The sequence below is a fragment of the Petaurus breviceps genome, unplaced genomic scaffold (assembly GCF_028583685.1).
Source record: "Petaurus breviceps papuanus isolate PSGF00001 unplaced genomic scaffold, PetGlider_PUasm1.0 90879, whole genome shotgun sequence".
NCBI classification, from domain to species: Eukaryota; Metazoa; Chordata; class Mammalia; order Diprotodontia; family Petauridae; genus Petaurus; species Petaurus breviceps.
The window spans coordinates 2,235,745-2,260,335 of record NW_027187368.1 but is presented as its reverse complement, the minus strand read 5'-3'; the positions used below and the strand labels follow the sequence as shown (position 1 = coordinate 2,260,335).

At 37.5% G+C, this 24,591-nt stretch overlaps 1 protein-coding gene across 1 annotated transcript in view; it reads right to left on the bottom strand.

Moving 5' to 3' along the window:
• The window catches only part of TTLL11 (tubulin tyrosine ligase like 11), a 264,316-nt gene that overhangs the window by 58,909 nt on the left and 180,816 nt on the right, over positions 1-24,591 (bottom strand). Inside the window, exon 7 of the mRNA XM_069073757.1 lies at positions 11,364-11,633. Coding sequence (XP_068929858.1) covers positions 11,364-11,633 — 270 coding nt within the window. The remainder of the gene's footprint in view (positions 1-11,363; positions 11,634-24,591) is intronic.

The following is a 24,591-nucleotide window of genomic DNA, read 5'->3' as shown; positions in this document are numbered from 1 at the left end:
ATAACTTTACCACTGTGCATTTGCTCAAGTAATTCTCTGTACCTGGAATGTCTTGCCCTGCAACACCCATTCATAGAAATGAATCGATTGAAATCATACCCATTCTTCAAGGGCAAATTAAAATTCTACTTCCCCGAGGAAACCCACTTTGATTCTCCTAGTCAGAAATGATCTTTCCCCTCTTGTATATCTCGTGGCACTTTGTTTTATTCTTTGCTTAGTTTGAGAATCAAATAGTGATTCCTATGTTATATCCACAGTAGCCTTGGGGAGCCTACCTCAATGTGGCAGATTTCATTAAGTTTTGGTATGTTATGGTTTTGGTACACTACTCTCACAAAACATAAAAAAAAAAACCAGGAAGGCAGTTAGTGCATGGAAGAGATTTTATATGGAGGATCCAGTGAAAGACATGGACATGAATTGCACTAGATAAGACATGAAGCATTTAGATTTACAGTGGTAAAGGGGTACCAAAGACAGCAAGCTCACTGATCCAGAGAAATACTGAATTATGGTTATTTTAGGGCAGCTGTGGATGTGTGCACTCAAATTACATAGCTTAATCTATTCTTTCCCAAGCAATGTTTGCTAGGACATCAGTTCATACAACACTGACTACTTCCCAGGGAGAGCCTTCAAAGCATGTCAGCATCCTCTTACCAGGTCTCAGACAAAATGTGGCAGGATTCATTGACAGTTCAGAGTGGGAGACCTTGTTGTTTAAATGGCTGACTCCATATTTTTCTTGTTCTAGTCTTCCCAAAGGCATCACAGTAATTTTGATTGCAAATTTTCAACATCATTAGTGATGATTCTGTATTTTATTTAATTATCATATCAATGTTCCCTGTACTGACTGCCAGACAGCAGATGTGAGTTCTGCCTATCCTGCTCTTTGGGTTAATGGAGTATAAAAAGGAAAGTCTAACTGACCACTGATATAAAGTCACTTTTTCTGACAGGTAGAAAATAAAAGTGTCAAACCCACAGCAGGAGCAATAATTTACCAAAGAGAATTCTCCACTTCTCCTGTATCCATTCTAACAAATCCCTTCCACTGACAACAAACAAGCATAGAAGATGCTGCTATTTGTTACAGAGGAGGCAATTGTGAGTAAAAAGATGTGGAACTGGGAGTCAAGGAGATCTGAGTCTTAATTCCAGCTGTGCTGTGGTATCTATCTGATCTCAGACAATTTACATTTCTCTCATTTACAAAAGAAGGGGTTGGACTATATCAGGGGTTCTTAACTTGGGGGCCATGAACTTTTTTTTATAGTCTCATAAGTGTTTTTCAATATGATTGGCTTTCTTTGTGATCCTATAAATTTTATTTTACACATATTAAAACATTATTCTGAGCAGTGGTCCATAAGCTTCATCAGACTTTTAAAGAGGTGTCCAAGACATACACACAAAGTTAAGGACTCCAGAACTGGATGATCTCTAAGGTCTCTTACAGATGTTAAATGTACAGTCCCATAAATAGCTGGCATTCATATAGTACTTTAAGGTTTACAAAACACATTACTTATTTTGTAACTTTTAATAATCAATAATTAATTATGCTTATTTTGTAACTCTAGGTAGCACAGGTATTATTTTTCCCACGTTATGAACGTCAGAGGTTCCAAGAGGTGATATATGATATAACTTGCCCAAGGTCACGTGAACCTACATCAGAAGATCACAGGCCTCAGTGGTAGGAGGGATCTTGGAGGTCATCCAGTCTACTCTCTTATTTTGTAGATATGGAAATTAAGACCAAAAGAGGCCGAGTGCTTTGCCTATGGTTCTTTTACTCCAAACTTCTTTTTACTACATTATAGTCCCCACTAAAGGTGGTTAGGAAAGGTCTTATAGAAGAGGTGAGATTTGGATTACCTTAAAGGATGGGCAGAGGAAAAGGGGGATGACTCCTAGACTAGGCTCACAGTAAAGCAAATGAGTGAATGTAGGAAGGTATAAGCTGTATTTGGGAGAAACTAAGAAAACCCATTTTGGCTAAAACAAAAAGTTCATACAAAGGAATCATGAGAAATAATGTAAAGGTAGGCGTAGCTAGCTGGCACAGTGGCTAGGGTGCTGGGCCCAGAGTCAGAAGACTCATATTCCTGAATTCAAATCTGGCCTTAGAAACTTATTAGCTGTGTGACTCTGGGAAAGTCATTTAACCCTGTTTCCCTCAGTTTCCTCATCTGTAAAATGAGCTGGAGATACTTTTTGCCAAGAAAATGCAAAAGGGGTCATGAAGAGTCCGACAAGACTGAAAAATGTCTAAACAACAACATAAAGGCAGGTTGAGAGAAGATGCCTATATTAAGAGAGGCAGCTTAGCAAGTAAGTGGTAAGAATCCTGAATTTGAAGTTAGAGGACTTGGGTTTGAAATCCTGAGTTGATTTACCTGTCTGGGCCTCAGTTTTCCCATCTATAAAATGAGATAGCAGTAGTAGATTTCTAGGTTACCTGAAGTTCTAAGCTCTATGATCTTAATCAGTACTTTCTGTGATATTCAGATCCTTTGAAAACTGATTATACATATACAGCATATATGGCATATCTCTAGTAAATAGAATACTTAATAAATCAGAGTAGACAACCCAATAGCAAATAATTAACCATATTAGAAAAAAATATATAGGAGCCATTCTTGGTTTAAATCATGGGTTATGATATGAAATCAGGTGAGGGTTTGTTTCTTTTCTGATCACGGTTGCTAATACCGTAATTTGTCACTATTCTGTCTTTCTAACCTTATCTTACTTTATTCCCTTCCTTATGTACTATGCTTTAACCAAATTGGACAGCCCTCTCATGTCACCCAACTTTGTCCCAATTCCAAGCTTTTCACTCAGGTCATTTCCTATGCTAGGCATGCTCTCCCTTGCCACAAGTAGGCCTGCTAACATTCCACACATTCTCTGAGGTAAAATTAAAAAGTCACCTCTTCCAGGAAGCCTTCCTCAATATTCCCAAGTTAGGAATAATCTTTCCCTCCTCTGACCACATAAAGTACTTGGTTTAAGCCTCTCTCTACATTGATCATCTTAGCCCAGATACTTACTACTTGTGTGACCTCATTATTCTGAGCCTCAGTCTCCCCATAAGTAAAATCAAGATAATCAGCTTTGCACTACATCTACTTCAGAGTACTACTAGAAGAAACAGCTTTAAAATACTATAGAAATGCGAATTATTATTGCAGCTATTTGTGTATGTATAGTACTTATCCTACTGCTGGTGAATTCTGGGAAGAAAGGGATTATATCTTATTTAATTTTTACATCTCCCCCGGTGCCAATATCTACCCATAGTAGGGACTTTATAAATGTTTGTTGAAGTTAAAGTTCTTTTGTTGCAACTATAAAGGAAGCTTTGGGATCCATACAGATTTCTAACTTAGGAAGTAATTCATGCAGAGAACTTGCTGGCAAGGGAACTATATTCAGTATAGCACTGAATTATGATAAGTCGAATGTAGGAATCATATGCAAGTATATTAAAAGCTTTCCTGTTTCTGAACTTCTCCTGCATGCTAGTAGACATTGCCATATGGCTTTAAAAGACACTACTCTTGGCAGAACATTTTAATGTTGATCTGGATGTAGGTACTGCTGTTTGCAAGAGAGATTGTTTGGAAATGTTGGACATTTCCAAATGGTTGTCCTATAGGTCTCTCAAACTCCACAGAACCAGAACAGAACTCATTCTCTTTCCCCCCAGATGCACCAGACCTCTAAACTTTCTTTTTCTGTAGAGGGTGCCACCATCTTTCCTGCCATCTCAGAGTTATCTTCAATTCCACACTCTCCTTCACCCCACATATCCAAAGAGTTGCCAAATCTTGTTGATTCTATCTCCTTGACGTTTCTTGTATCCATGCCTTCTCTCCACTCACATGGCTACCCACCTACTTTAGGCTCTCTCATAACCTCTGACCTGGATTATTTTAAGTCTTCCAATTGTTCTTCCTGCCTCAAGTTTCTCTCTTCTCTAAGACATCCTCCATATAGCTGCCAAAGTGATTTTCTTGAAGAACAGATCTGACCATGGCCTTTACCTATTCAATCAATTCCAATGGCTCCTTTAGGATCATATACAAACTTCTGTTTGGCATTTAAAAGTTTGGCATTCACAAGATGATGCCAACCTAACTTTCTAGCCTAATCATACCCTACTCCCCCTGTCGCACATTCTTCAGTTTTTTTCAGCCAATTTTCTTTCTGCTCCTCACATACAAAATTCTCATCTCTTTGCTTTTGTTAAAGGAATTACATGTCTGTGCTTGGGCTTTATGCCCTCCTCATCTCTACTTTATTCAAAGCTCAGCTCAGGCCTTATCCTCTCCATGAGACCAGCTGCTAGTGCCTCCCCAACACATTGTTTTGAATTTATTTTGTATATATAAGTCCCTACCTCCCCTGATAAAATAGAAGCTCTTTGAGGACAGGGACTGTTTCTTTTTTTTTTTTTTGTTTTGTTTTGGTCGTCTTTATCTCTAGTGCCTAGAACAAAGCAGGTACTTAATAAATGCTTGCTAACTGATTGATTGGCATATCAGAAAAAGCACTGGATTGGGAATAAGAAAGCCAGAGAACTAGTAATGGCTGCATCCTATGTAAAGTTGTGCAAATCACTGCTCCTTTCTGGGCTACAGTTTTTACATGTAAAATGAACAACCTGGACTAGCTGACCTTCTGAGGTCCTTTCCTAAGCTAACATTCTATGCTCCAAAGTCCCTTCTAGCTTTCATGTTCTATGTTCTGAAATCCTGTGTTTTAAAGGTCCCTTCCAGCTTTAACATTTCATGATTCGAAATTTTACCTAAGACCAATTGGCAAAGCTAGAGAGAAGGGAAATATACCAAATGATGAATTTAATAAAATGTTAAGGTGTCATTGGTTTATAGAGATAAACAAGTATTTCGATGACTACTAGAATCTCCTTGTGAAGGCAGTGAATGGTACAGACAGGGCAGGCAAATGGGTGTAGTAATCCTTTGTAAGAACTGGGGGTTGAGAAAGGTAAAAAGCTGTTATTACAATGAATTGGAGGCAGCTAGGTGGCTTAGTGGATAGAGCACTAGGCCTGGAGTCAGGAAGGCCTGAGCTCAAATCCAACCCCACGCACTGACTAGCTATGTGACCCTGGCCAAGTCATTTAACTTCTGTCTGTCTTAATCTATAAGAAGAGGAAATGATAAATCATTCCAGTATCTTTGCCAAGAAAACTACATGGATTGTAGGGCTCATGGGGTCACAAAGATTCAGACAGAACTGATACAGCTAAATAACAGCAACAATAACAACCACGGATTGCCCAGATTGCCCCCAAATTAATAATCTTAACAGAAAGAAATGAACCAAAATGCATTTTCCCTCAAAAGAAGATGTCAACAACAGATTTCTGGATCTGAAAAAAGAAAACCAAACCAATTTTGTTCACCCCAGCAGTTTTTAAGAGGGGTGCTTGATGAATGACAGTATGTTCAGCTCTCATATACCTACTGAGAGATAGAAATGAAAATATGCCTTATGGAACTAAGTCTAGACAAGAGAGAGACACTTCATTATTTCTCATTTTATTGGTAGAAAAGAAAAATATAATATGGCCAGACTGACATTAGCATAATTCACTAGTAAAGTTGCTGAGCTATGCAACACATTACAAGAGATGGACACTGAAAATAAATTAAATTGGAATGTTTATCTTTTTTTGATCTGTCTGTACTTGAGCAGTTGTCAGAAGGGTGATACAGACATAAACAGGGTTTACCTTTCACTGATCTGAGGCAGCATGGTGGACTGGCAAGAGCCCTGAGTTGGGAAGGAGGAAACCTGGATCCTGCTGCCAGCTTTGCCAGCTACTGGGTGATAATTTGCTTCACCTCTATGGGTCTCCATTTCCTCACCTCTAGTATGAGAAGGTGAGACCAGATGATCTCTTCAGCTCCCTTTTCCAGCTCTAACATTCTGTGATTTTGCATCTTGGCTCTAGTATTTAATAGCTATGTGACCATGGGCAAATCATGGTACTTCAGGTTCTCTCAATATCTATGTGACCACAAGCAAATCACAGCACATCAGTCTTCCCATCAGTTTCCTCCTCTGTAAAATAGAGATGATACTTGTATTACCTACACTTCACTAGGCTGTTAGGAAGATCCGGCTTGGTAAACAGCAAAGCACCAGAGACACTGTAAACTGTTATTATCTATAGGTAGTAACTATCCATCTGTTGTGCTATTGATAGGAGTTAGACTAGTTGACCCTTGATGTCCTTTTTTAATCTAGCCTACCAGTTACAAATCTTTTGTCATTCTCAGGGCATAGTATTCAGTTAGAATCTAAATATCTGGATAAATATTAAGTTTATAATGAAAAAGAACAGGAAGCAAGAAGATAAAATACAGCAAGAACAACTACTTGTGATTAAAATTTCTAAGTAAATAGCAGAGAAAGGACTTTTTATATTAAAGAGCTGTGGAGATCTCTTGGTACAATTTGAAAAGAAAATTTATTAACAGTTATATTTTCTGCATTTTTTCTTCCTGGATTTTAATTACTAAAGACATTTGTGGGGGAAGAAATGTTCTTTGTCTCAGTCCTTCCTTCTGCTGATGCCATCTATTCCCCACCTGAAGACATCATTCTTAATTCTCCACTTCATGATCATTTCCACTAACAAATGCGTGGCCACAGTCTGGACTGATGACTGCAGGAACTAATAGATTCTTGAAGAACAAAAATCAGTTTTTCATGCAAATGACTTTAATTATAGAGAACAAAGGAGTGAGAAATCAGAAAGCACTATATGTGCATACATTTGAAGCTACAGCTTCAAAACTAGATCCAGACTGGTTCACATTTCTCTAAAACTGCAGATGCTCAGTTGGAGGAGACCTAAGAGGTTACAGTTAATCCAAGTAGTATCTGAGCAAAAATTCTACCTGCAACATCCCTGAGAAAATGATCATCCAGCTTCTGCTTTTGAACCTCCAGTGATAAGGAATTCACTACCTTTAAAGGCAGAATATTCCAATCTGGAAGCTATGATTGTAAGCAAGTCATTCATGACACGGAACCTGAATATGCCTCTCTGCAATTTCCATCTGTTAGTCCTAGTTTTGCCTTCTGGGGTCAAGCAGAATATTTCCCACATAATAGTCCTTCAAATACATGGTGTGGACTATAAAATAAATACTTAATAAGTCCCTTTTATATTCAAATGTCTGGCACTATACTAGGCACTGAGAATAGCATGAGAAAAACACAACAGTTTTGTCCTCAAGGAGATTGCAGGGCTTGGGTTTGAGGTGGTGGGAGAGTGATGTTAGAGATGATAAATCCACAAGTGAGTATAATTCAGGATAACTTGAGAATCTGAGGACAAATCAGGGAAAATAAGTAGAGGAGAAGGCACCTGAGCTGAGCTTTCAGGAAAGACAATGGTTTTATGAAGTAGATATAAGGAGTGAGTGGATTCCAGACATGGAGAGTGGACTGTGTAAATATGATAAGACAAGAGGTAGAGGGAAAAGGTCGGGGAACAGCTAACTGCTGAATGTGGCTAGATCTATGAAAAGGAAGGGTGTGAAATAAAACTGAAAAGATTGGTGGGAGCTGATTGTGAGAAGAGCCAGCTTTTAGACTGACCAGGGCAGAGAATGGTAGGACTATGACTTTCCTGGATCTATGAATGCTGCCCAATAAATTCAAATATGCATGTGGACATGGGATCTCATCCTTTCAGGAGTTCCCTCCAATGATGCAGATACCAGCCTATCCATGCCAGGTACTTCTACAAGATTCTCATTTTTCTTCTTCCCAAGTTTACCACAGGGGACCCACCCACATGGCTGGAGGTCTTTGTTTTCTCCTGACAGCACAATGATGCCAGTACAGCCCTGTGGAGGCGACCTGCCACTGTCTGCTCTTGCCATATGGCCAGCCCATCTTCTTTTCCTCCCATACAATGCCTGGCTGCCGTCTTTTACTTCTTGCTATTAGAGCAGCCTAATATCACATTAGTTTTTTTTTTTTGAATGTGTCACTTTTCTACTGGGACAATTTTCACTGTAATCCCCTTTCTGAGCTCATCTCCTTATGCCCTGCTGAACAAGACCATGTTGAAATAATCCTCATATAAAGTTTCCTTTATCCCAGCTTTAACATTTAAGTGTTATAGGATCAGCAATTTAAACCTGGGAGACAATGTGTTCAAAATCTTTAATTTTGTAATGAAGAAGTCACTTGACCATGTTTACACAGATAATAAATAGTAGCAGAGTGTGGATTCACATCCAGGTCCTTCAATTTTAAATCCAATGTTCTCTTCATTATACCAGGCTCCCCTCTCCAGTTATAACATTCTTTGTTCTAAAGCCCCTTTCATATCTAACATTCTATGATCTAAGGTCCCTTTCCCTCTGAATATTCGGTATTTTAACTTTCTAAAATCCCTCCTGGCTCGAACTTCTCCTTTACTCATCATCCCCTCCTGTGTCTTATAAAAAACTGTAACAATAACAATGATTATTGAATAATAATTTTAGTATAGAAATAATAGTTATAGGATAATAATTATAATTATTATAGAAATTTATAGAATTTCATGTTTTGGAAAGCTCTTTACATATATTGTTTATCTAAGCCTCATAGTAAAAGTATGAGGAAGGTACTATAGGTGTTATTATTATTTCTATTTTATAGATCAATTGAAACTCTAAGAGATTAACCTAATAAGTAGTTCATATTCACACAGCCAGTCAATGTCAGAATTTGAGCTGTCTTCCTGGACTCTAAGTCTATCTACTTTGCTGTATTTTTGTTACAGGGAGTTAAAAAATAATTAGTATCCTTGCTATATTTAGCTGTTATCGTGCATTATATACACATGCCATCCACTGATAACCCTGCTGTCTCTTGTGGGTTTGGAGGGGACTCTGCGTTGTTGAAGGCTGTATGTCAGGGGAATTTAATCTCTGTAATCAGAAAAGGCTTTGAGGACCTTTCCAATGATAGGTTGTGTGTATGTCATCTGAGATACCTACGCTAAGTCCAGAGAGAATTATGACCGGAACTTTGGCCACATCATGATTATTTTTTTAATCAAAGCAACCCATAAAGACCATTTACTAATGGAATAGGTTGCAATTTTTATTGGTACAGGAAAAACTCACAGCAATTCAAATATTTGTGGATATCTCAAACTGTATACGTTCCATTTGGAACTGGATTTTTGTCTTTAAACCTATCTTTTCTCCTGTAGAGGGTATCACCATCCTCCAAATCACACAGGCTTACAGCTTTAAAATCATCTTTGACTTCTATGTGTCTCCCACTGCTTATAGCCAAGCATTTGTCTATCTCCATGATATGTCTTGCAACTACCCCTTCCTTTCCAGTCACACCTCTACCACCCTGATTCCCACCCTCATCACCTATCATTTGACCTACTATAAAAGTTTTCTGACTGGTCTCCCCACCTCCAGACTCTCCCTTCTTGCAGTCCATCCTCTACACAGCAAGCAAAAGTCATTTTCTTCAGGCACAGGCCTGACTATGTCACTCTCTTGTTCAAAAACCTCAGTGGTTTCCTGACTTCCTAGAGGTTAAAATCCAAACTCCTCAGTCTGGCCTTTGAGGCTCTCCACAAACTGAGCCTCTCTTCCTTTTTCTAGCCTTACAGCATACTGCTTCCTTGATGAACTAACTCTACATTCCAGTCAATGAGAACTATTAGCCACTTCCCCAACCTGACACTCCTTCTATTTCCCATGCCTAGAATGCACTCCCTTTTCCTCTCAGCATCCCAGACTCCTTTGATATTTGGCCTTGCTCAGGTGCCACCTCCTCTGAGAAGGCTTCCTCAAATCCTTCCAGCTAATGGAACTCTAATTATCATTACACAATACCTATCTATATCCCAATAGTATCCCAAAAGTAGAATGTAAACTTTGTATCATTCTTGACTGTGTGTACTCTGCACATCATAGGTATTTGATTAATGTTTGTCCAACTGAACTGAACTCATTGTTACATTAAATGCTGAAGTAAACAAATACATATATGTATGCATGCATGCACTCATATATAAATACACTTTTAGAACTAGAAGACATTGGGGCGGCCAGGTAGCACAGTGAGTAAGAGCACCGGCCCCAGTGTCGGGATGACCTGGGGGATGGAATCTGGGCTCAGACACTTAGCACCCACCCAGAAACACCTGGCTGTGTAACCTTGAGCAAGTTACTTAACCCCAATTGCTTAGGAGCGGCTAGGTGGCTCAGGGAGTAAGAGCACCAGCTCCAGTGTCAGGATGACCTGGGGGATCGAATCCAGGCTCAGATACTTAGCACCACACTCAGAAATAACTGGCCGTGTAACCTTGAGCAAGTTACTTAACCCCAATTGCTTTAAAAAAAAAAAAAGAACTAGAAGACATTAATGCAACTCATTCATTTGATGGATAAGAAAACTACAGTCCAGAAAGGTCACAAAGTGGTAAACTGTGAGGATTAATGGAGATGATGGATATATTGTAAACTAAAAAGGACTATATAAATACCATAATTATTATTATAGGCATAGAGATAGGGCCTGGACCTGTTATTTCACTGCAATAGACAACCTCAGGTGAGAAAACTCCACTTACCAATGAAGGTTGTTACCTTTTCTGTAATTTTTAATCTTAGAGAATGGCCTAGAATGCAGAGAAGTTATGTGACTTGCTCAGGGTCACAAAGCTAGTGTTAGTTAGAGGTGGGACTAGAACTTGGCCCTTCTTGGCTTTCAGGCCAGCTCTCTATCTCCCTTACCATGTTTTTTCTTAATGTGGCTATGATCTGTATTTAAAGTTGAGCAAACCTATTCAATCTTTTATCTTTCCTCTGTTTACCTTTCAGAGGAAATATAAATAGATACATACACATCCCCAACACACATGTATATGTGTTATACACATGTGACTTACTTGGAGAATCAGAGTAGAATAATTTGTGGCCTAGGAGAGAGAATCAACTCCCTGAGCCCTGATTACTTCATTTTATAGCAAATGTGGTGAATAGAAAATGTGGTGGTGATAAGATCACAATTCTGAACAGAGCCCTCAAAAGACATGCAGCTTGAACCCCTCGTTTTATAGGTGAAGAAACCGAGACCAGTAAGTTTAAGTGACTGCCTCAAGGTCTCAAAAGTAATAATCATCCAAGACAGAATTTGAACCCAGTCCTCTGATTCCATGCCCAAACTCTTTCCACTGAGCAACACTTGAGTGCTCCGATTTAGCAGAGACATACAGGGATATTCCATATATAGCTTAAGAGTAAATAGCCAGAGTAATGTCTGGCCTTACCAACCTGATGAAGGTGCGGAACCCTGTTGGTCCCAACCTTGTTGTCCCCTTTATTCCAAGGAATCGGATAAAGAGATTGGCCATCCTGTCCACCAGACGCAAATAGTTGAACTGCTTTGCATACTTTGGGAATACTTGCTTGAGGCAGATCGAGGGTAAACTGGCTTCATTGTTCATATAAGCCTCTGCATCAAAAATTTCTGCTGGCTGTGGTTCATCTGTTCCCCCTCTGGATTCTTCTTTCATTCCTGATATTTTATTACATTGTTCAGATCTGAAGTACATAAAAAACAAGCAAAGAGAACTTCCTTTATTGCATTTACCAGACAACAGATGAGAACATAAGTATCAGGGCTGGAAGAAATCTAAGAGCACAAAATACTAGAGTGATTTTAAAACATAAAATGTAAGGGTTAGAAAGAATCTTACATCATAGGATGTTACAATACAGAATAAGGAAAGTCAGGGCTATGCATAACCTTAGAAAGTATCTAGTTCAATCTCTTCCTTTCAAAGAGAAGCAAGCTACAGACTCTAAAGGTAGAGATCTTATAGCTAGTTAATAGTCTAACCAATATTTGAACTCAGGTCTCCTGATGCCAAATAATAATATTTTCAATCTAATCTTCATTTGATCACAACTCCAATTATTAGGAGTATAATAATTATACAACTGAAGTAGAAATAAATGTATAGGAGGGAAAGCTATCATAACAATCCTATCAAAGATGTGAGAAGAAAGAAATGTTACCCAGAACCACAATTGATTTTGTTTTTAATATTTTTTCCACTTTGAGTTCACAAAGAAACCATATAAATTGCCTACCTTTGGCATGACTTTTTCATTTTAAAGGAAAAAAAATATCTATGCATTATTTTAGTTGGATACTGCTGAAATAATTAAGTTCTGATGAGCAGAAAGAGAGGGACTGGAAGACAAGAGACTGGCTCTGCCACTAACTTGCTGTATGACCTTTGACAAATCACTATATTGCTCTGGGTCTCAGTTTCCTTCTCTGTAAAATAAGAAGGTTGAATTAGATGGTCTCTAACCAGATCTCTTTCCTCTCTAGTAATAATAGGTAACATTTATATAGCACTTTAAAGGTTGGGAAGCATTTTACATTTGATCTTATTTGATCCTCATAATGGCCCTGTGAGGTAGGTATTACTTTTATTTCCCTCTTACAGATAAGAAAACTGAACCTAAGAGAATCACCTGACTCCCCTAGGATTATATTTAATATTCCATTAATTCCACACAGTCCAAGATAGCTAGTTTAAGTTTATTTTTTCAGTGATAATAGGGCTCATAGCATTCCAGAGTTTATTGTGAAAAGGGAATAGAATCTTTGGCCTATTCAATCTGTGTCCAAATCTTATCAGTTGAGATTAATCATAATGTGATTGACAGACACAAGTACTTTCCCCATGCACACAAAATATAAATCATTATCTTTTGTACTCAAAACTAACAATATCACTGTCTTTAGGCACTTTAAGACTATTGCTAAAGTAACCAAGCCTTAAATTTGGGGAAGGCATAGAAGGAGGACCTCAGTTAGAAAAGTAGGGGGACAAATAGTGGGAAACATGTCCTCAGATGACAGAGGATATCATAAACTCTAATTGGTTGGGCCTTCATCAAAACTCAGCATACTAATGAATAATTCATTGGTTTTTCTTACAGATAGATCATTTCAAAGGAAATAGTCTATGAATAGCACAGTTGGGTTTCTCTCTCTCTATTTCTCTTTTGATTGCCATGACATTGAAACCAGTGAGTCTTTTAACCAAGGAATCTTAGCAACATAGAACCATGGAGAATTTCTTCTACAATATTTTTGATGACTGGCCATTCAAGTCACATCTTGAATACTTTCAGTGACAGCAAGAATCCTTGTTAGGTGCTAGGGATCAAAAGACAAAAATCAAACAATCCTGGCCTTGAGGGGCTTACATTCTGCTGAAACAAACAACAACTAAACAGAAACTCATATTGATTTTAGGGCTATGGTGGGAGAGGAATGTTAGAAGAGTTGGGTAATAGAGGTTTTAAGCTGAATAAGGAAGAAGACTTTGTAAAGGTGATTTGGAGGTGGCTGAATGTATAAAGAAGTCCAGAGATTGACTTTAGGGAATGATAAAATGGAGAGAATTTCAGGATAAATTGAATGAAGACTCAAGCTGACAAAAGGATTGAGGAGTAAAAATCTGAAGAGAAGAATTCAAGGGAAAAATAATTGGCAAGGTTAGTGAGAAAAGGTAAATAAAACCAATTGGTAAGTAAGAAAAATTAATGGGTGAATAAAAGGTCAGTGAGAGAAGGGGAAAGAAGTAAACTGTGGCTCTAAAACTGCTGACTAGGGAAAAAAGGTGGGTGTGACTGTCAAGCAAAGTAATCAAAAGCTGTAGTGCTCTTAAGGTGTTGCTTAGGAAGCAAAGAATAAAATTCCATAAGCAGTTCAACTAATAAGGCTGAGAATATCAATCAGTATAAAAACCAGGAAGAATTCTGCAATGATGCAGAGTATATATATTTTTTGTCACAGTCAAGTGACTGTTATCTCTGTTCTAAGTATAGGCTAGTTTTATCTTCTAGAAAAGGAGAAGGGGGCTAGGAACATCCTTTTTATACTCCAGATTATTAAGGACAATTAATAATATACAAACATTTATTAAGTGCCTACTATGTGCTGGGTGCTGGGGATACAAAGATAAAAATAAAATAGTCCCTGCCCTCCCTATCAATTAAGTATTCCTTTAAAAAAGAGATGGAGAGATGGGAACTTTGAAGAAGCAGAAGATCTGAAGTGGCAGAAGAGATAACTTGACCTTTGTGAAGAAAGTAGAATATACCCATCAGATTGAGAGTGATAACAAAAAAATGGTAAATGTTGGAAAGACTATAGGAAAATAGACATATTTTTGTACTATTTGTAGACCTATGAATGTATATAACCACTCTGGAAAGAACCTTGGAATTATACCCAAAAGATAATTTATACACAAAACAGTGCATACCCTTTAATCCAGCTATACCATTGCTAGCCCTATACCCCCAAAAGATAAAAAATAAATAGGAAAAGGTTTTAGATAGATAGATATATCTTAGCTCTTTTTGTAATGGCAAAAAAACTGGAAACTTAAAGGGAAGCCTGTCAAGTGAGGAACAGCTGAATAAGTTTTAGCATTTTAATATGAAGGGCAGCTAGATGGCACAGTGACCTAAAATCAGGTAGACTGAGTTCAAATCCAGTCTCAGATACTTACTAACTGTGTGACCCTGGGCAAGTCACTCAACCCTGTTTGTCTCAGTTTCCTCATCTGTAAAATGAGCTAGAGAAGAAAATGGCAAACTATTTCAGTATCTTTGCCAAGAAAACACCAAACGGGATCAAGAAGAGTTGGGTAAGACTGAAACAACAATGTGAACATGAAGATATACTGTTGTGCTATAAAAAATGAGGAAACAAATGATTTCAAAGAGACATTGGAAAGAAATCAATTGATGCAGAGTAAAGTATGCAGAAGCAGAAAAAAAATGTATACTACAATACCAACATTATAAAAACATATCCATTTTGAAAACTTCTGTAAACTGATGAAGAATGAAATAAGCAGAACCAAGAGAACAATTTATATGTTACAACATTGAAAAGACAAAAACTTTGAAAGCTGTATGAACTATGATGAAAACAATGACCATCCATGGTTCCAAAGGAGTGATGGCAAAAAACCCAAAAAACTAAAAACAATCTCTTGACAGAGAACTAATGAATTCAGGGTTTTTTCTTTTGCTTTTTGGGAGGGGGAAGACAGGGCAATTGGGGTTAAGTGACTTGCCCAAGGTCACGCCTAGTAAGTGTTAAGGGGACACATATATTTTGAACACAGTCAATTAGAGAATTTGTTTTGCTTGATTGTGCATATTTGTAATAAGGGATTTTCTTTTCTTTCCTTTTCAATGAAGTGGGAGGTAAGAGGAAAAAAACTGATTTTTATTAATTAAAACAAAATAATTTAAAAATAGAAGTGGTGTAAGGGGGTGCTACGAATGTGAAATGTTGAATGAATTTTCAGATGAGGTCATTATATTGCTAATTTTACTTAATTGTTTTCATTTGTTATATGAAACCTCACAGGCAATTTGTAAAAGTTTGCAATATAAAAACAAAATAAATCAAAACTTAAAGACAGGGAAAGAGAGAGGGGACACACAAAAGAGGAAAAGAAAGAAAAAGACAATTGTACACTTTGGTCTATGAAAGCAAATTTGAGGGTCTTCCTGAAGAACAAAGAGCTGCATGTGTTCTGAAGAGAGATTCCCTTTTTGATATTCAAGGAATGATAAAGAAGGGCCATAGACCACCCAAAAAGAGCTAGAGAAAGAAGAATACTGGTAGCTAATGAATCCCTAATCAGGGATACTGAGGCGGCTGTTTATAAATCTGATAATCATAACAGAAAGGTGTGTTATCTTTCTGGGATATGTTTCTAAGACTAATGACAAATCTGTCAGAATGGATGACTACTACCCAACTCTGGTGATTCACATGGGCACAAATAATACTTACAAAAGGAACATTTAAAAGTATTGCCAAACCAATATGGGAAATTGTTTTGTTTAACTATGTAGATTTGTTAGAGAAGTTTTGTATTTCTCCCTTTTTCAATAAGAATAAGGGAAGGCAGGAGGGAAAGAAGATAGAATTTTATTAATTGAAAAAATACTTTTAAAAAAGTAGTGCCTAAAGTCATCACATCTTGAGCAAGATACTGAAGGTCATGGTGTCACAGGCTATGTTCTCCTCACTGCTGCCCATTGAAGGCATAGAATACAAGACAGAGAGAAAGAAAGGAAGAAAGAGAGAGAGAGGAAGGAAGGAAAGAAGGGGAGAGAGAGAAAAAGAAATAAAGAAAGAAAAAAGAAAGGAAAGAAGGAAGGAAGAAAGAAAAAGGAAGGAAGAAGAAAAGATAGATTGAATGAATGACTTGGGAAAATGGTGTTGGAAAATGGAACTTGGACTTCTAGTTTAAAGTAGAGAAATGACAGGCTCCTACCCATGGATGAGATGCACCTAACAAAGGCTGATAAAAATGTATTTTCCTGGTCTTATACATTTAATGAAAAGAACTTTAAAATAAAAAGGACATAGGATGAGGGAAAGGGTTAAATGCCTTTGTATGCCTGTGAGGTAGGAGCCATAGAGAAGAGATAAAATTTCTGCCTGGAATATGATCTGGATAGGTATACTTATTAAAAAGGAACAGGAGAATTAAAAGTGTGTATGTGGGTGGGGTAACATCATGTATTAAGAGGGTATATTTTGTGAGGAAACCCAAGAAGCAGATGGGAAGCATAGCTGAGAGCACTTGGGTGAAGGTCAATGGAGGAAAAAAAGAAGTGATTTTGTCATCAGCATATACCACAAATGACCTAGACAGAAGGAGGAATCAGATTAAGAGTTTGGGAAACAGATCATAACTCTGGCACAGAAGCATGGTATAGTAATGACAGGGGACTTTAATTATCCAGACAGCTGCTTATGGTGCTCTCTTTGACAAAGAAAGAACACCTAATACCTTCTTGATTTGCCTTAATGATAATTTTATGCTTCAAAAAGTTGCACTAAGAGTAAGAAGGAACTAGTTCATGAAATGGAAATGAAGGGAACTCCAGGATGAGGTAGTGGTGTGACCACTACCTGTTACAGTTTGTGATATAGGAAATATTAGTATAGTCTGACATGAACCCAAGATTTTGAGAAAGCAGATTTCAAAAGTTTCAAAGGAGGAAGAGGTAAAATCCCATGGGCTAAAATTCTACAATGAAAGTTAACCTAGGAGGAATAGTAAATTCTTTTTTTTTTTTTTGCTTTTTTGGAGGGCAATTGAGGTTAAGTGACTTGCCCAAGGTCACATGGCTAGTTTTTAAGTGTCTGAGGCTGGATTTGAACTCAGGTCCTCCTGACTCCAGGGCCAGTGCTCTATTCACCCTACCATCTAGCCTCCCTGGGATGGTAAACTCTTTAAGAGTAAAAATTTGAAGACACAAAGGGTAAACAAGTCCAGTCAGGGTCAAAAATGGGAGTTTTATGAAGAAGTTAATGTGGTTGCACAAATAAATCTTCAACCCACAGATTAAAAAAAAATACACAGAGAAGCAAAGACAAAAATTACATTAATAAAGTGTAGCGTAATCCTGTAAAAATAGTTTCAAGAGTTCTAAAGCTCAGAATGAGCCAAAACTGGAAAGGAAAAGTAAAGACCACAAAAAGGTTCTTTTAAAACTATATTGAAAGAAAAAGGGGATCAAAGACGGGAAAGGACTATTACTTTGGGTGGACAGGATGAAGATAACTGACAGATAACAGAAGGCTGAGCAGCTCTATTCCTATCTTGCTTCTGATTTTTCTGCAAAGCAAAATGACCTTTGTACTGGAAATGACTGAACAAAAAATGGCTAAGAAGAAAGTTGATATCTAAGATAAATAAGGAGATAGTAAGAGAGTGTGGAGTTTCTCTTTAAAAATTCAAGTCACCTGGCCCAGATGAACTACAAACTCAGGTACTTTAAAGAACAGGCAGATGTGATCGATGACCCACTGTCAGCAGTATTTGAAAAATCACAGAAAACAGGAGTACCACAAGATTGTCTTGATTTTCAAAAAAATTAGGAGTACAAAGGCTATATAGCTTGACTTCAATTCCTGAAAGACTTTTACAATGGACCATTAAAGGGGAAGTGGAATGATGAATATCCAGAAAGAGAAGCTGTGATTAAAAAAAAAAAAACAACCCAAAACCAGAATGGGTTCCAGGTGAAGTGACCAAGACGAAATATTAGGCATTTTCTCCAGTCCCCATTAACTCTCAGAAAAACAAAACCAATACCCCTCCTCCTCAAAGGGAAAAAAAAAAACTAAAAGAAGAATTACACACCAAAGATAGAGCAATCACATCTGTTCCTATAGGACAAAAAAAGGAAGAAGTCCAACGAGGTGATAGTTTAATGAAATAACAGTGGTAAATCCTAAACCTTAATTTAGGCACTCTGTGCCTTCCCTCCATGGACTTCCACAATCCAGTACAGCACACAAACCAACCCCACTGGTTTATGCTTTGGGACATACTCAGGGATTTTCTTGCTATTGCACAGCATATGCCCCTGTACTTCTCACATTGTCCTGTAGCAACAAACATCAGATAGAGGTTCTGCCCCAGCATAATAGGTAGAGAGGGAGATACCGAGGCTGGAAAGGGAGAGAGAAGTCGATTCCTGGCTGCTTGGGGCCATCCTTAGGTTAGGGAACTCAAAGGCAGCAGAAATTCTGTCCAGAATACCAATGCTACCTTTCCCACTCATTGCTTCTAGATAATGATTATGCTTCAAATTCCAAGATACATGATGTTTAAATTTAACAACTAATGACCAACAACAAATTCTGCAACTGACCAGGAGAAATATTCAAATATAATAAATAAATTAAATAAATAAAAAATTCAAATATAAAAAATAAATGAAATTCAAATAACACAAGACAATTCTGCACTCACCAGAAAACACAGAAGGGAATGGAATATATGTTCTAAAAAGTAAAGAAACAAAATGCAATTCAAAGTTACATACCCTACACATTTCAGCGCAATAATCAATTAATAAAGATGGATATTTAACAAAAGAGATGTATTTTAAACATTACTTTCAAAAAAAAAGAGTAGATTATTCAACTTGTAAGTACCCTAAACAACAGGAACACAAAGTAAATACATACAATTACTAATGAAGGGGAAAAACAATTAAATTGCACCCATTTCTAGACACTTTTAAAAGAAAAAACAAAGAGAGTTACCTATTAGGTTTAAACAACAACAGCAGAGGAGCTATTCAGGTGTTTCTTTCTGAAAGTATGTATATTTTTTATCTCCATAAGTAGAGACAGTAGAATTTAAAGAAAGTGAGAAGTGCAAATGGAGAAGCCTGAAACATCAGACAAAATCCCACAATCCATCTGCAAACATGAATCAATGTACATTTGGTGACTAAATTGGAGAAGAGGATGGCATATAAAAGGGTAGAAGAGAGCTAGAAGATAGAACAATGAAGAATATATCTCTCCTGTAGTCTCAGCAAGAAAAGCTACAAGAGGATTGGTAAAGTGGCAAATTGGTAAGGGATGAAATAGGGAGGAAAGAGGGAATCTCATCTCAATGGAGGTGGCCCCACTTAAAATTACTCTTGTTGGGGAAGAAGTATATTCTATAATGGGAGACTGGGGACCTTACAATATTTCAAGTATCTGCATAAAACCATAAAACAATTAAGATTGAAGAATTACAAAGAACAAGCCTTGCTCAAGGAAAAAGAAATGAAAAGACATCTCCATCTCCCTCCCACTCTTTGGTAGAGGGGTCTATGATTGTGGACCATTTCATATAAAATCAGATTTTTTAATATGTTGATCAGTTTTGCTGAATTTTACCCTCTTCTTTCATTTTTTTAAACAGCACTCTTTGTTATAAAGATTTCATTTTTGAAAAGGAAAGGGATACAAAGGGAAATTTAGATGACACAAGCAAAATATTATGGCTTTGTTATGAACAGGTCATGCTATATTACCCTAATTTCCTTTTTTGACAAGGTTAATAAACAGGTACTGTACTAGAGTGCTGTAGATAAAGATTTTTAGCAAAAAAACATGAACGGTTTTAGTATTCTGTTAGAGAAGATGGAGAGATGTCTACTAGATGATAGCTAGATGAAGCACCCCAAAGATCTGTGCTTAGCCCTGTGCTATTAAGTCCTTTAAAAAAAAGTGATTTGAATAAAAGCAAAGATGTTATGTTTATCAAAAACATCAAGCCAAGAGTGACAGCTAACACAATGGATGTCAGAGTCAGGATCCAAAAAGATCTTGAGAGGCTACAGCATTTTTCCCCTTGGGAGAGGAGGGGTGTTGGTTTTGTTTTTTTCTGAGAGTTAGTGAGGACTGGAGAAAATGCCTAATATTTCATCTTGGTCACTTGACCTGGAACCCATGCTGGTTTGGTTTTTTTTTTAAATCACAGCTTCCCTTTCTGGAATATAAATTTAGACTTGGATTTTTAAAATCAGCTTTACAAATACAAGATTAGAGAGGTATGGTTAGACAAGTTTCTCTGAAAAACATCTTTGGGTTTTAGTAGACTGGATGCTCAATATTAGTCACATGGCAGTTTTTAAAAAGTAATATGACATTGGGTTGCATTTGGAGGGAAAAAAAAATACAAGTTCTTCTTCCAGGAACAAGAAAGTGTTGGAGGATCCTGCTCTATCCTGTCCCGGGCAGATCACATCTAGAGTTGTGAGTTCACAGTTCTGAACATCACAGTTAGGAAGTGTATTGACTAGCTGGAAAGCAACCACAGGGGGACAACCAGGTGGATTAAGAGTCCTGTGAACATGTCACAGGAGGATCATTCAAGAGATGCTGTCTTCAGCCTGGTGAAGAGAGGACTTAGTAGGGTCCATGGTAGTTGTAGTCAAATATTTAAAGAGTCGTCATGTGAAAAAAAACAACCCAACAACTTGATATGTTTAGTCTCAGAAAGCAAAAATGGGAGTAATGGGTAGAAGTTATAAAGAGGCACATTTAAGGAAAAAAACATCCTAACAATTAGAGCTATCTAAAACTGGAATGGGCTGCTTATAGATGTAGTCCATTACCCCAACTGGAGACCTTCAGGCAGAGGCTGGATAAACATTTGTTAAGTATGTTATAGAAATTCCTTTTCAGTCAGAGACTGAACAAGATGGCTGCTCAAATCCCTTTGAACTTAAAAAATTCTGTCACATAGCTCTTTGAGGTTTGCCAAACACTTTGCTCCTAATAACCCTCTGATGTGGGTACTCAAATGGGTCTTTGATCTTCAATGTGAATATCCCCTCATACAGTCAAAACCACAACCCTGTTCCTCTTGTGACTCTTATCTATATCTTCCCATAACTTTGCTCCACAAAATGGATTATGCCAATAATGTTATTCTTGTTTTAAAGATGGGAAAATGGAAACTGAAAGGATAGGTGACTTCTATGGTCGCATATGGAAGGGACTGAGGCAGGTCAAACTCAGGTAAGGCTAATGTTCTATCTTCTATGTTACATCAACTATGCCATGGTTTAATAAAAGGAGAAACTTTCTAAGGAGCTGCTCAATATTTGAAAAGGCTGCTGCTAAAGAAAAGGAGCTCTTTCTTTCTAGAAGTCTTCAAGCGGAGACTAGGTACCATTTGTCTAACCATCATGTTGTAGAGGGGATTCAAACTCCAGGCAGGTTTTGGATTAGATGACTTCTGAAGTTCCAATCAACACTAAGCATCTGTGATGTAAATTGAGTCCTGGGTTTCCCCAAATATTAACAATGTCTCAGGGCAGTCTTACTTCTGAAATGGCAGCAAATGCCAATCTTTTCTAAATTCTGACGAATAGTCTTAGGACAAAAGGCACCTTCAATCTTTACAGATATCACTCACAGGCTATTAATCCAAAGCTTTTACACAAATGAGGAAAATGCACTCATAGAGAAAATATGCCATCGACAGAAATGAGAAAGCAAAAAACCCCAAACTGTCATCAATGCAGGGGGTAATACCAGGGATCAGATTTCAATCTAAATTGTCACAAATACAGAAAGGAAATGTTCTTAATAGCATTTTAATGGAAACGCTAGTTTTATGATATGAAAATGAGCAAATGACAAAGAAGATTCAAATTATGCAAATTATTCCTTTGGGTAATAGTTTTATTGAGCTTTGTGTATCCTAATCCATTAAGAATGCAAACTAGAGGAACCCTAGAACATTTTTTCTGGCACCATGGTTCACATGGAATAAAATTTTTTTTCATTAGATTTCTCACTATGTGTATGATTTCGCATAAATGACTTATCACATAGCTAGTAAGAGCCAGAACTGGAGCTTGGGTCTCCTAACTCATAGTCCAGGGCTCTTTCCATTATGCCAAAAGCTCCCAAATTTACCTCTCTGGAATCCCAGGCCCTCAGAATGTGGAGAAATGTGTACAGTTATTCTGACAAAAACTGATGAGAGTAATTTTTCCAAAGCATTTGAATCATACCCCTAAAACTGGAGGAAACTTAGAGATAATCTAGTCCTACTTTCTAATTTTATAGAGGAGGACATTCAGACTCAGATATGGGAAGGGATTTGTGCAAGGTTCCATTGAGAATAAATGGAAGGGTTAGGCCTCAAACCCAAGTTTTCTGAGTCCATGGCTAGCACTCTTTTCATTACACCTCATCTATACTACACCTCATTTTGCAGAAGAAACAAAGTCACCAGAAAGAGGATTTACCTTGGGGCATACAGTGGATGGCTATAGCAGGGCCAAATTGGGGAGCTAGGACCAATTCTCAAGACAATGTTCTTTCTATTAATAGTAACAGTACATATTTATATAGTACTTTGAAGTTTAAAAAGCACTTTCCTCATAACAATCCTGGGGTATAGTAGTAATAAAGTAGTCAATAGTATATTATTACTTCTACTTTCCAGGAAAGAAAACAGGCTGACTCAAAGGGGACAAGTTATCTGATCATTTTTATACAGCCAATGTCATAGTTGGGATTCACCCCCAATCTTCTGACTCCAATTTCAGCCCCCTTTCTACTTTACCATGCTTCCCACCCCCCCACCCCAAGACCAGGTCAATAGTGTCTTAAGATATCATCCCATCATTTATATTTTGAAAGGAGACCTTTGAAGTCTTAACTCAGAGGAGAGCATTAAAATAATATCAACTGATTCAGCAGCATGAAAGTAGAGTGACATACTTTTGACTGGGTGAAAGGAAGAAACACACAAAATACTCTTCAAATTATACTGTATGGGAAGCTACCTTATTTGATGGTCCCTGTTTTCAGCAAAATACTAGAGAGTAAAAATATGAAGACCCCATTGCCCTATGCCATAGAACCAAACACTAGTGCAATGTTAGAGTAGATGTCAGAGCTGGCTGGAACCTAGGAACATAGAATGCTAAAACTGAAAAGGAGCTCAGAATAAAAAGTTAGAAAATAAAATTTTAGAACTCTAGAAAATTGGATGCTGGCACAAAGAACATAGAATATTAGATATGTTAAAGTATTACAGCCCTCAAGGGCTTAGAGATCATTTAGTCCAACTATTTCATTTTATAAGTGAGGGAACTGAGACTCAGAGAGGTCAAAGACTTGGTTAAAGTCACACAGCTAGCTAATATTAGGACTAAAATTCTATCTTCCATATTTGTGTTTTATGTTGCTTTGTCCTCAGTTTGAGGAGACTATTTCAGAGACTGGACAGGTGACGAGCTTCCACTGCTCATTCCCCAACATTTAGCAGCAAATTCTCCCTCAATGGATAGTTATATGGTAAGCTTTACAATTGAGCCATCAAAAAGTCAAAGCCTTACATAAAACTTATGTTTCCAAGTGGAGTTCATTAAAGACATAGAATAGTCATTTAGGTCCCAAGATAACAGAGAAGGGTGCTAGGGAATGACTGCCTCCAATGTTCCTACTGGGTCTGTGATGGAATTCAGTGTCTTGTCAGATCCCATGTAAACAGAGTGGGTCTTCAGTGCACTATGATTTGGGGCTGAGTGGTGCTTCTTCCCCTTTTCTGATGTTACTTATCATTGTGTTTTTACTTTATGATTGACCTTGACATTTTGGAAGCACCAGTTGGCCAAGGTACCTATGTCTAAGCTTATCAACCATCTTTTCTGAACTCATGAATGGTTGTTCAGGCAACTCAGCTTTGTCACCTTCAAAACTGTTAGGAACCTCAAGTATTGATGGCTGTTATCTGGGGTGCAAACTGGGAGTGGCCTACATAACACACATTCATTGATATCTGGGAAGTGGTTGTTCTCTCAGAGTGAGCATTCTGCCCAGTTCAGGTTCTAATAATTATTTTGATAATGACTTTAGGGGAAAAAAACAATCTTAGAGGTGAAGGGTAAAAGTATACTCAGCTTCTTACAAATAGGAGAAAATTATTGAACTTCAACTTTGTAAACCACAAGGTTGCCAGTAATTATACTTCAAAAGAAAAATATGAACTAAACATACAAACAAAAATGACAATAAACGATATTAATAAAAGAGTTTCTCCTACTTATAAAAGGATTCTCCCAAAATGAAGGAGCTGTACTTGCAGTTTCAGTATGGGGCACAGAGTAAGTGATA